Below are 13,221 nucleotides of genomic sequence, written 5' to 3' on the forward strand. Positions count from 1 at the left end.
CAGTGCCGGGAACAGGTACGCTAGGACACGCTACAGAAAAGGGGTGTTGAACGTAAAATCCCAGCACACGCGAAACGCCCCGACCACAGGAAAACATCAATATCCGGCATAGGAAAAATGGACCCGTGGAAGACAAAAAAAGGAGAACACGAAAGGAAACAAACAAACCTGGCCGGACATTTCTGCAACGTTGGCTATTTTCTGTAGATTTTCCACCCTCTGGTCACACACCGCGAGGCTAGTGCACGCAGACGAAGCAAAGGTGGAAAATCGATCTCTTCCCCTGCTTACAATCGCTCTCAAATAAAAGCTGACCGACGGTCGGACCGGAGGATTTGTTTGAATTCCTCGAAAGCGTTCTTCCGGACTCCGTGGCCCTTTCCTGGTGGTCTTTGATGCTACCGGGAACGCGTGTGCTTCGTGGAAAGCGATAAGGAAACTACCCAACAAAAACGTTATTCGATTTTAGGCAACACTTTTGACGCCCCGCGGTGGTCTGAAGCAGCCATACACTCTGATCCGATAGTCTTCGTTCGCTTTGAGCTAAGTCAGTCTGCGCACTTGTTGGATTTTGTAATAAATAAATTAATTCATTTAATTTGAAGAATGTAACAGATTTGTTAAACATTTATTTTTGATTTAATAAAATAAAGCTTCAGAGCTGTTTATTCTATAATGTATTTTCATTTCCAGTGTGAAGAAACTATTTTCCTACCACCGATTTGCCGGCGCCTGGGTGAGCTTTCTCTGGTGGCATCGCTTTTGATACGGTTGTTGTTTGTTCATTTAAACAAACGACCCATTGCGTTAGCCTTCAGCAGACTCGCTCTCGGGGATACGCTAGTCACAGGGGAACGAAACGACACAAGCCGTATCTGCCACCAGCCTTATTCGCCTTGTTTTCGCACAAGAAACTACCTGTCCGGGTTGGGAGTCGCAGTTCTTCCTAATAAAACCAAGCCGTAGACCCCATTTCCAGGTCTTCCACTGCCTGCCGTCCGAATGTGCAGCTGTTTGTTTTGCTCCTCAGGGTCTACACCGGGTGAAACCGGGACACCCGTGTCGCCTCAGTTTTGAAGTTTTACTGCTTGCTTTTCTATTTACCACCCGTACAACAGAAGACGTCACTTACAGCTAGCCGACCATTGCGTTTGCCGTTGTTAACTTTTTTTCGTGATGGTTTTTTTTTGTTTTATATTATTCCTTTTTTGCTGCAGACCTTTGCCACTGGCCAAAGGTTTGCTACCATTTCTTACCTACCGTGCAGAAAACAACAGTGGTGCGCAAGGTGAAAGCTTCCGTTTCGTGATAAAGCTTCCTACGCGAAGCGAACACGGCGAGACGTAACACGGCATAATGATTCTGTCCGGGTTTTGTACGACTGTCGACACTGACAATGCACCATAAACAATCTTTTCTTAGCCCCACTTTTGAACGCAGCCCTTTGCAGCTAGCGAAGGAGGTCTTTTGGGGGATGGAAGTACACTCATAGTGTAGTGAAGGAGGTCGTTTGGGGGAATAGTTGCTGCAAGGCAGGTGATTTAATCGTATCAAGGCAGAAGTGGTTAATCGTATCAAGTCCAAGTTCAGGCTTTCGGGTCGAAGGTAAGTGCCACTATGGCCTTATTTTTGGCTAGACATTTTTTTCTAAGAAAATTAAGCCTATTGGCAAAAACAAAATCTACTTGAATACGGATACGACAGACAGACTACTGTCTAGGTATAAAAAATGCATTGGAGAAGGTTTAATGGTTGAAGACTTTATCTTCTTTGGCTCTCTAACCTCTAGAGGTCATCGACTGCCATCTTTGCCATACCATACTGAGCTTTGTGAAAAACCTTGTATGAAATTCGTGTTTTTTAAAGAAATTTCCCGATGGAAATGGACTGGTACTGAGTGATGATGAATTTTGTGGCCACATCCACCAACTCGCGAATGATTGCTACAGCCCTTCGTCCCACAGTCAATTTCACAAGCTTCCGGCTTCCATCACATTTTGTAGCGAGTTCATTATCATCATTAGTAAAGCAACTGATTAGACAGTCATCTAACCTACCCCGGCCTCAGTTGGGAAACATTTTCTGAATAGTACCGAATGGCAGAACCAAACAAGAATCCTATTAAAACGTGCATCTCATCCGGTAGTACTTTATCTTCCATTGCTGCCGCCACTCCTAGTGGCGTGTCCGCTTCATCCGAACAGCTCTGTTGATGGGTTCCTGGTATAAGAGAATGTGTGTGTGTGTGAATGTGATTCTCTCTTTCTCTCGCTCTATCGGGATCTCTCTTCTCTCTCTATTTTTATTACCATACATCCTTCCCAAAGGCTGACAAGCCCAGCCAAGCTTGGCCAATGGCGTCTAATTTCAATCAATAATCTACTTTACCGTAAATCTCTTGATCCTATTACGGAAGCGCCATCGCTGGCTGCCAATTAAATCTACACCAGAGCAAGCAGACGCTGGCCACGCGCCAAGTACACCGGTTTGCCAACCCACCAGAATGCAACCGTTCGACTCATTGACAAGCGTACTACACATAAAGAACGGGAGGAAACGGGACTCAGAACCGGGTCCCTTGAATGTGCGCCTCGTACGGAGAAAGCTGTGTGTTGAAAATAAAGGGCAAAAAGTTACAAAATGCTGCGATTTTAAATGGCCAGCAATGACGTGAGAATATGGTCGTTAATGTTGGTTGATTTTGAATCAGAAAACACAAGCAGAACAGAGACATCAGTAGCTAACTTAACCAGTATTTAAAAATGCTTGAAAGAAATGAAATGGTATATTCCTTATGCACCCTAATCAATTGTAATCGCTTAAACACAAATTGATAAATAATTCAATTCCAAGTTAGTCTGGATCTGCAACACAATTTGCCACCGTGACACTCTGGAGACATTGGAGACTGTTTGAGATTTGAGATGCGCTCCCGGGAGCATTGTGTGCTGTCCTGGGAATTTATTTTACGTTTATGTACAGCTCAGCTGTGCTTCATTAATTGAACATGCTTTGTGCAATTAGTCATAAATATTATGTATAATGTTTGAATGATGTTGCTTCTCTGCTGCTTAATGCAAGAGTATAATTTATATCTCGTTATCTGAAGTTGCAGAATGACTTATTTTTTCGATTGTACGTCTGCAATGGCTAATGTTGCCCATCTCTTTAAGTAGAGAAGAACATCGGGATGGGATTCTCTGTCAGCGAGTTTTATATATTTTTTTAAAATTTGGCTAAAGACTTCTTACCGTGGATAAAACAACAGTTGCTTCAAAATCATCCTATTCAACATGGTTTACATGGCCTTGCCTGCACTTCGTTAAGCTCAAATTTGCTAAAGGATTTGTAACAAGTGGTGGCTGAAGTTTGTTGAAAATATGAACCACAGTGTCGTGATCATCGCACATTTCTAGAACTTTCCAACTTCCACCTTCGTATTCGCTTTACAATTGTACAACTTTTTTTTTATTTGATTGTTTATACAATTACGTCCGTACGATATCGCATCCGCTCTCGTCGCAATCAACCACAAGACTGACCGCATGCTGCGGTCGCTTTTCCTTCATCCTTTTTCATCGTCATCGTCCTGTTTCATTTTTCTTGTGCTCTTCCTGTTTCGTTCGTTTCGTTCTGTTCTGTTTCGTTTACGCTCTTCGTCTGGTTACATTTCATGCCCTCTCTTTCGTTTCGTTTTGCGTTCCTTTGCTGAGCTTCTCTCCCCACGAGTTCATAATTCTCATAATCGTCCCATACGTTCTTCATCTTTTTCTTTTAACCTCACTCTCGATCCCTACATCCTCCTTCACCTCTACTCCTGGTAGCAAATGTGATACATTACTGATTCTTGATATCTGTTAGGCAACCGTATGTTTCTCTTGGGTCTACTGTACTGATCACTGACATTATTAGTACTTTCTGTAACTTCGATCGGTTCCTCTAAATCCTCTTCAAATTTCTTTTTCCTATCGCAATTTGAAACCCGTTTTACATCCTGTATATTCCTAGTCAATTTCATACCCTTTCCATTTACTATTACAACCTTCGCTCCCTCTCTTGCTAGCACTGTAAATTTTTCTTTAGAAAATGTAGGATCGGTTTTTGATCTTTGAAAAACTGTAGTCAGGACAACATCGCCTGCAGTAATAGTACTTTCTTTTGCCCCACGATGAGCATCTGCAAATTGTTTACTAACTAGTTTCGAAACCGCATCATTTTCCCTAGCCGCAATCCTGTCTATCGTTTCTCGCGAGTTCCACAGACACGGAAATGTCCCACGATACCGCCAACCGACTAACAACTCAAACGGGGTAACACCCAATCGTGAGTGATGCTTCCGTGTATTGTGAATGTGAATGTACTCGTCCAATGCGTACCTCCAGAGTCTGCCTTCCTGTTTCGCTGCCGCCACCGCTTTTATCACGCCCTGGTTTTGCCGCTCGATGGCTCCGTTGGATTGAGCACTGAGGGGAATTGATTTTCGAACCTTCACTCCTTTATCCTCCCAATACTTAATGAATTCCGTTCCTTGGAAGGGTGGTCCGTTGTCACTTTGTATAATGCGTGGTAGACCCCAAACTGAAAAAACTCTACAAAGGGCATCATTAGTGGTCCGAGCATCCGTTTGCTTAACCTCGGAAACGTGTAAATATCTAGAATAAGTATCCACCGTCAACAGAAATTCACCAGAGCCACAACCAGGCAGGGACAAAAAGTCGATTTGTAGGATCTCCCAGGGGCCGTCTGGTAGTTCTCTACTGGAAAGTGGAATCGGAGGATTTCTTTTTGATATGACTAAACAGGTTTCACAATCCGATACAAACTTTGTCGCCTCCTTTGCCATGTTTGGCCACCAGAAAAACTCACGTAGGATACGTTTCGTAGCCCCACAGCCTACATGTCCTCGATGTGCCGCTTTCAGTGCTCTGACGCGAAGATTAGATGGCAAAACGATTAAGTCACCTTTGAAGACTATGTCACCCAGCGTTCTTAAGTGTTTTGACTCAGATTCGTAACGTCGAAGATCTTTGGGCCATTTTCCAGTTTGAATTCCTGATCTCACAACTCCTAGTTCTTCGTCCGCTTCAGATGCCGCTTGTATTTCCGTCCAAGAAATGGTCATATCTCCTGCATCCAACGCGTACAATATGTGTTTCTCGTTGTCCTCATCGAAAGCGTCATCTTTCTGCGATTTGCAAATCAGCCTTGATAAAGCGTCAGCAACATTTAGACACCCTGGAACTCTTTCGATGTTAAAGTGATACGGCAGCAAACGTAGAGCCCATGCTTCCGCCCGCGTCATAGCTCGCCTACCAATACGATGTGATCCGCCGAAAATGAATTCGTTGGCTTCGGAATCTGTTCTAACGATGAAGTGTTTGTTTATCAAATAATAAGCAAATCTTTCAACACCCCAAACAATCGCAAGTGCCTCTTTTTGAGTTTGGGGATATCTTTGTTCTGCTGGTGTGAGAGACTTCGATGCGCAAGATATTATACGTGGAATTTTGGATTCGCTGAATTGCACGAGTACAGCGCCAAGTCCGATAGGGGACGCATCCACGTATAGTTCTGTCCTGTCTTTATGATCGAAATAGCCGAGTCTGATGATAGAGTTTAGTGCATCTGTTTTCAAAAATTCGAACTCTTGATTTTCCTTATCTGTCCAGTAGAAAATGCCCGACTTGGCAAGTGTCCTTAGCTTTGTGGTCTTTTCGGCACGTTTGTGAATAAAGCGTTCCGTAAAGTTTACCAATCCTAGAAAACTCTTCACTTCAGACAATGTTTCTGGCCTTCGAAAATTTTCCAACGCCTTCCTCTTATCATCCTCAATACGCCATCCGTCTCCACATAACTTAAATCCCAGGAACTTGACCGATCTCGATCCAAATACGCATTTAGCTGAGTTAAGCCTGACGTTGTGTTCGCGCAGCCGCTGAAGGGTCTTTTCCAAATTAATATCGTGCTCTTCTTTTGAGCTACCAAAAACCAATATATCGTCCAAATAGTTAAGCACCCCTTTACATTCTGTAAGTACCTTGGTTTGTAGAATCTCTTGGAAGATGTCGGGTGCGTTGCAAAGACCGAATGGTAGCCTCTTGAATCTATATGTTCCATTGCCAGCAAAAAAGTTCGTCAAATGCCTGCAGTCCTCATGTAACTCCACATGAAAAAATGCACTTGATAAATCGATGGTTGTAAACCATGATGCGCCGTTCAGTTGCGCTAAAATGGCCTCTAATGTGGGCATCAGAAATGGTGTTCTTATTATGCTCTTATTTGGGCCTCGAAGGTCTACGACTAAGCGAATATCATTCTTGCCTTTAGGGACCACCAATAAAGATGAACAGAATGAATTTTCCATCTCATCCGTAACCCGTTCTATAATTCCGCAGGATAAAAGTTCGTCTAATCGTTTTACTGTCTCGTTCCTAAATGCTGGAGGGATGCTAGTAAATACGTTCCTAGACGGTGGAATCCCTTTATCGTAAGTCAACATCACAGGAAGAACATTGAATTTAGGAAATTCTGACGAATCTGCTAATACAAAAATCTCTCCCGGCATTAATCGTGTTGTGTCATTTCCCATGTTTGTCTTAACTGGCACTTCCATACCAAGTTGTAGCACGCTATATCTTAACGAAGTATTCCTGCTTAGTAATGCTCGCGCTTTTGGAATAACGTAGAATTTTTCCATTGTACGTGGACGGTCCATTGAGATGAACAGCTCAGCGACAAAAGAAGCCACTACCGGAATTTCATCTTTCATGCCGTAAGCTTTCAAGGAACGATCCGTTCCGTCTCTTACGTTGAAAATTTTCGTTTTTTCAGGATCACTTCTACATAAACAATCAAAATTATCTTCGCTGATGGTGTTAACGTCAGCACCAGAGTCAATCAAAAAATTAATGGGGACTCCTGCTACGTAACCTACAACTGATCCTTGATCGTTTTCTCCTCGGATTATCACATACAACCGGTCGTCATTAGATTTAACAATATCCGAGATATAGCAATTAGCTCTTGAAGTAGATTCCAATATTACCTAAAACATAAATATAATTAGTTTTGATTCAGTTGTATATCAAGTATAATAATTATTGTTATGGCAAAATTGCAAGCAATTTATATCTAAAAGAGTTTATTACAGAATGTGACTATAAATTTTCGAGAGTTACTGATTAGTTCAACGCTCGAAAGGAAAATATGTTTACTTCCTATCGTTTAAGAAAGTAGAAGCAGGTGCAATTTTATAAGTATGTAACTGATAAATGCATAAACGAACCACAAAAATAATTTTTATTAGGAATTAGAAATTGAAAGCTAATCGGCCTCAGTTAGGAAAGTTTTACTCACAGTCTTTTGTTCACATTCAGTTTTGTCTGCATCATTACCATCCGTAATCGCCGCAATCTTCCGGGTTTTACTCGATTGAGATGATTCGCCCTCCGTTGAGTATCGTTTAACCGCCTTATTTTGCAGATCAGGACGACATGCTCGTTCGATATGTCCAACAGTTTGGCAGCCTCGGCACCTCTTGTCGATAGCGTAACAATTCTCCGGCTGATGAGAATTGCTGTTACATCTCCAACAAACGATACGACGAATTCCAAAAGACCGATTTGTGGCAAATCCGGTAAAGCCCTTTTTGTTGGGTCCTCTATCTTCCTGCATTCCCCAATGTTTTTGTCGGTACGTCAATCTATCACGCTGAAACTCCCCCAGACGAGACGCCGTTTTTGGGTAAGCACCGTACGAAACAGCAGAGACCTCAGCCGTAGATTGAAGTGGTTGTTGATTTCTATTGAAAATATTCTCATTGATCGCCTCAATTTCGCAAGCTCGCACTCTATCCAACAGCTCGTTAATCGTCCCGCGTTTCTTAAGGATTTTCCATCCTGCCTTGCGTACTTTGGGATTAATTGCATGTATCTGAATCACGTCAGCAATGGTCTCTATTAACTGCTCGTCCTTGTAATTACAAAGTTTGCCAAGTTCGATCACTCGATTGACAAATTGATAATCAGACTCATCTTTGATTTGTTTCATCGCTCGCAACTTTTGACGCTGACGGAAAACATATAGATGAGATCCGTAATATTGATCCAATCTATCAATTGCATTCGAGTACGAATAAAGATTCGCATCTTTCTCAGATTGAATTGGCGCTGAAGTTTCCAGTACATTCAACAGAGCACGACCTGCTTTCATTTTGAATGCACTCATCTTGAGAGATTCACTCGAAATTCCCGCGATATCCATTGCTGCATCAAATTGCTCCTTCCATCGTTCGAATGTTGTCTTATCCACCTCTTCTTTTTCCTCCTTGGGTTGACAAGCTTGTATTTGTAGTGTCGCGAAAGACATAGACGCCAACATGGAAACCTCGTTGTTGGATTGTATGACCGGTTGTAGCATTGTCGATGAGCCACACGGTGAGATACGGGATAACTGCTCATCAGATACTTCTTCAATCCAGTCATTTCGTCGTTTAGAAGAGTTCGCGCGAGCTTCCTCCAGCTGTGACTCTAGCAAAGTATTCTTCTCTTTCTCCTTCTTCAAAGCCTCGATCAAGGCGTTCAGCTCTGCTTTTGTTATGTCGCCCTTGCTGAAGAAACGAACAAGAATACAATAGAATGACCAAAATTTCCGTATCTCCTTGTGTTGGACAACGTAACATGTGCTTACACCGTCAAATATATATGGTATAAAATCTTGAAAGTATTCGTTGTGTTAGTATATTTCCTTCTCATCATTTTTAAGAACCGCTCGAGGTCCTTCTTTTTTCTCCCTTTTTTTTTTTTGTTTTGTTTTCAAATAGAAATACTTGTGTATGAACCGCTCCAGGCTCTCTTTTTTTAAGAGTTGGTAACACCATGAACCTTTCGAGGTTCTCTCTTATTCTTTTACAATTATAGAATAAGAAATGTTTACACTAGAACCGCTCGAGGTTCTTTTTTAAAAAAATAACATAGATATGAACCACTCGAGGCTCTCTCTTTTCTTTTACAATCCACAGTAGAACCGCTCGAGGTTCTTTTTTTTTTTTTTTTAATTACTTAGATATGAACCGCTCGAGGTTCTCTCTTTTCTTTTACAACTATTCGATAGCAAATATCCACAGTAGAACCGCTCAAGGTTCTTCTTTTTTTCTTCTTTATACTAATCACATAAGATATATCCACAGTAGAACCGCTCGAGGTTCTTCTTTTTTTTGGAATTCGATAACTAGGAATTGCTCGAGGTTCTCTCTTTTTCTCGAAATAAAAAACGGAAATAACGCATACACGCTCAAACATGTCATAGCAGTACAGAAAGATGCAAGAAGAATCAGAATCGGAACTTTTGTTTAAAATAGTCTTGTGGAAAAGTCATAACGTTACTCGTGCCAATATCTGCTTTACTTATTTTTACATGAACCACACAAGGCTTTCTTTTTCATATTACAATTATAAATTGTCATGCACCGCTCGTGGTTCTCCATCTTCCCGCGCATCGTTCGACAAAGATCGACAGCGAGTGAGCAACACATACATGCTCAAACGCGTCATGGCTATGCAGAACCGAAATGATTTCCTAGAACCGCCGTATCGCTGCACGTGCCAATCGATTAATCGATACGAAGATCTTTAGAGCCAACTTATGTATTGATTATCTTACCGACTTGCGCCATTGTCGTGATCATCGCACATTTCTAGAACTTTCCAACTTCCACCTTCGTATTCGCTTTACAATTGTACAACTTTTTTTTTATTTGATTGTTTATACAATTACGTCCGTACGATATCGCATCCGCTCTCGTCGCAATCAACCACAAGACTGACCGCATGCTGCGGTCGCTTTTCCTTCATCCTTTTTCATCGTCATCGTCCTGTTTCATTTTTCTTGTGCTCTTCCTGTTTCGTTCGTTTCGTTCTGTTCTGTTTCGTTTACGCTCTTCGTCTGGTTACATTTCATGCCCTCTCTTTCGTTTCGTTTTGCGTTCCTTTGCTGAGCTTCTCTCCCCACGAGTTCATAATTCTCATAATCGTCCCATACGTTCTTCATCTTTTTCTTTTAACCTCACTCTCGATCCCTACACACAGGACGCCTTATTACACTTGCAGAAGCTGTGCAGACAACCAGCAATAATCCTTTTTAATCCCTGAGCGATTTTTTTTCTATCGCTAATCATTAGCACCACAATCTCGTTAATATAATAAGCGCCTCATCCATTGAAGCTAGTTAATGGACTATAGCGTGCTTTGCGCCACTTTTTTTACAAGAGGGTTGAAAATTTGCAAAAACAAATCAGAATTTGTTGCTAGGTGGTAAATAAAAGAAATCCCTTTATTAGATACCAACTTTACAGGATCATAAGCTCAGTTGTGTTTAAAGTAGTTTAACGTAAAAATAGTTTGATTTGATATTTTATTAATTTAACTCAATACTAACATTATAACACATAATAATTAATTGGTGAAGTTTGAATTATTAGTTAGTTAGACAAGTGCAGTTAGAAATTATCAAATACCTGTAAAAAACCTGTTAGTGTTAAGCCAAGTACGAAATCAGCTAAAAATGTATGGCATTTGGGCAGACCGAGGACCGAGGCGATACCAACCGCAGCGTCTTCCCGTACGCAGGATTGGCTATTCTGCTATGAGATTATCATGCTATGGGTTGAATTAAATCAAACAAGAAAGAAAAGAAAGAAGTAGATGGTATTATAAAATAGAATTTCAGTAACAGATTATTGTTCAGCAACAGCAGTGATTGGTAAAAATTCATTCTATATCTTTGGTTGCGGTAAATATGTATAGGCAAATGCAGCAAGGAGATAGTAAAGAAAAACTGATCGTTTAGGAGAAATTTCCGAACTTTTATTTTATTTAGTCATTTCGATGCACTTACTGTACAATTTCAAATTCATATACAAACTGGTCAAATAGAAATTACTCATTAATAATTTTAAAACGGTTTTTCCAAGTGCGATTTGAATTGAGATGTCCGCAGGCGCTACCTTTGTGCTCAACCAAGGTAGCTAGATAAGGTTAATGGGTGAAATTGTAAAATTTTCGTCAAAACTTTCTACTTTTTATAAGCTTTTCCCTTTTTTCTCATTTTAAGTTTATGGTCATTTTGTGTAATTGTCTTGAATAAAGATTTAATCTATTTAACCTGAAAATATTATTATTTCGCAGTCTATAAACCTTTTGTTTTTAAAGTTGATGCACGACCCCTGACATGTCAACAACGTCTGCGTTTGTTTACATTTCAGAACAGCTTGTTTTTGTGCTCTGCATGAATAGGAACGATTATTCTTGTTTCGTACGGGTTCTGTGCTCTGTTTAATTTTTACCCGTTAATTTCTATTGAATCAATATGGACAAATCTTCCTTTGCGGTGAGTAAAACGAACCTTTACACTCTTACCTTATCGTCAGTACACAGATGAATAACTTCCAAACCAATTTCAGGCAAAACGTCGTCAAGATAAGCTTCACAAGAAAGCACCTCCGCCGAAACCGGCTAAGCAAAAGGGCAACCAAAAGGCTCCTGAAGTTCAACATACAGCACCACTCGTAGTCTGTGACGATCGTTACGGCAAGCGTCAGCTGCAACAAAACTGGTCCGAAGATCGGGATTTGCTTTCAAGCGACAGCGACACGGACGACGGGCAACTGCAGGCGGCAGACTTTGAGAAGTTGCTCGAACTTCCTCCATCGAGTGCGAGTCACTTTCTTCTTAGTTCGGAAAAACGCTGGCTACAACCGGACACTGAACTACCGGGAGAGGATGATAATAATCGCTACAGTGAGTACTTCCGGATCGATACTAAGCTGTTGAATGCTAGTTTGGGCTGCATTCCGTTCTATGAAAGGCATGGCTATGAGCATGAACTGTTTAGCACACTGGAGCTTAACTTAATGCGTCAGAAGGCGGAGATAAATACAAAGCAATACCAGCAAAAGTACGCAGATCAGCTTCCTTCAAAACCACAGTCAGGTCCAATTTCGCGCAACAATAAGGAAAGCATGCCTTTAGCAAAGAAACCTCAACCAGCGCCGTGTTTTGTTGGCGCATTTGCCAAACCGAAGGATAGTGTCGTACCAATTAAGAGTCCAGAGATAAGCCGTGTGCCTAACGACGTAGTTCTGATTCAACCAATAGACGCAAAAATGAAGGAATTGGCAGTTATCTCCGAACCGAGTGAAATCGTCCCTAAAATTGTACCCAGCATTGTGCCAACCGTTCAACCAGCCACAGCAAAACCACAATCTAGCTCAACGAATGATACAAAGGAAGAAATTCAACAGTGGCTGGATGATATTTTGGACATTTAATAAAGCATTCTGATTTCGTTCACGATACACTGCTAGCTTGTAAACAGCAACACAATTTGTTATGCCATCAGTAGGTTTCTAATTACTATACAAACTCCGAACATATCACAGATGATTGTAGTTTTCCTCCTTGCACTCAATGGCTCTATTTTATGGTACATGAATTTTAAGTACCATTCCAAATTCAAGTACATTTGTAGCTAAAACCTTGAATGCTCTTATATGCAATGCTTCCAACCTTCTAAAGATTATAATATCAGCATATGGAATCATCCCTTTGTGATGCTTGTTTTCTGAAGTTAGTTAACAATTCCATCAAACAACAACACGGCGAACATTTTTACAATTTCACAATACATGCGGAATACAACTAAACACATTGGTACAACATTTCAATTCACGCAGCGCTTTATTTCAACTGTTTTCGTGGAAAAAAAGAGCTTAAAAAGTACAGAAACCATACATTTATTATGTAATTGTACACAAAAGCTGCTTACAACGCCAAAGCTAAAACCAGAAACATACCAGCGCCATCTGTTAGCCTAGACGCAAACCGGGAAGCGTTAGAATAACATAACGTGTTGTAATGGATAACGAATGAGCAAATCTACTCATTTGATGGAACCAGTTTATTTCTTTCAGCTTGGACAATAGTTTGTCCATATGGTATAATAATGCGATAAATAATAGAAAAGTTTCATAGAAGCTTGAAGTGTCTACTTTTTACATTTTTACAGTTACCTTATCACTATTTTATGAGTGCCAGAAATAATAAATGCATAAATACCTGATTTATAAACTTAGTTCAATCATGATTAAAAATGTGGTGATTTTTATTAATCTATGAGGCATGTGTGCCACACGGGGCAAGAAAGAATCCTAGATAAAATTTAACA

At 40.8% G+C, this 13,221-nt stretch overlaps 2 protein-coding genes across 3 annotated transcripts; one reads left to right on the forward strand and one right to left on the reverse strand.

Moving 5' to 3' along the window:
* Nucleotides 1-3,440: 3,440 nt before the first annotated feature.
* Nucleotides 3,441-10,293, reverse strand: LOC118504363. Of its 2 annotated transcripts, XM_036038758.1 has the most exons (3): nucleotides 9,661-10,100; nucleotides 7,357-8,608; nucleotides 3,441-7,045 (listed from the first exon to the last, which is right to left on the reverse strand). In XM_036038758.1, exons 1-3 carry the CDS (start codon nucleotides 9,690-9,692, stop codon nucleotides 3,812-3,814), a joined length of 4,518 nt encoding a protein of 1,505 aa, XP_035894651.1. In that variant the 5' UTR covers nucleotides 9,693-10,100; the 3' UTR covers nucleotides 3,441-3,811. The 2 variants fall into 2 exon arrangements, with proteins under 2 accessions (XP_035894651.1, XP_035894652.1); XM_036038759.1 differs by having other exon boundaries at nucleotides 3,441-8,608; nucleotides 9,661-10,293.
* Nucleotides 10,294-11,203: 910 nt separating this feature from the next.
* On the forward strand, nucleotides 11,204-12,380 carry LOC118504364. Its single transcript, XM_036038760.1, has 2 exons — nucleotides 11,204-11,385; nucleotides 11,459-12,380. The coding sequence occupies exons 1-2, from the start codon at nucleotides 11,365-11,367 to the stop codon at nucleotides 12,323-12,325; spliced, it is 888 nt and encodes a 295-aa protein (XP_035894653.1). The 5' UTR covers nucleotides 11,204-11,364; the 3' UTR covers nucleotides 12,326-12,380.
* The last annotated feature ends 841 nt before the right edge of the window (nucleotides 12,381-13,221 follow it).

The sequence above is a fragment of the Anopheles stephensi genome, chromosome 2 (genome assembly GCF_013141755.1).
Source record: "Anopheles stephensi strain Indian chromosome 2, UCI_ANSTEP_V1.0, whole genome shotgun sequence".
Classification (NCBI taxonomy): Eukaryota; Metazoa; Arthropoda; class Insecta; order Diptera; family Culicidae; genus Anopheles; species Anopheles stephensi.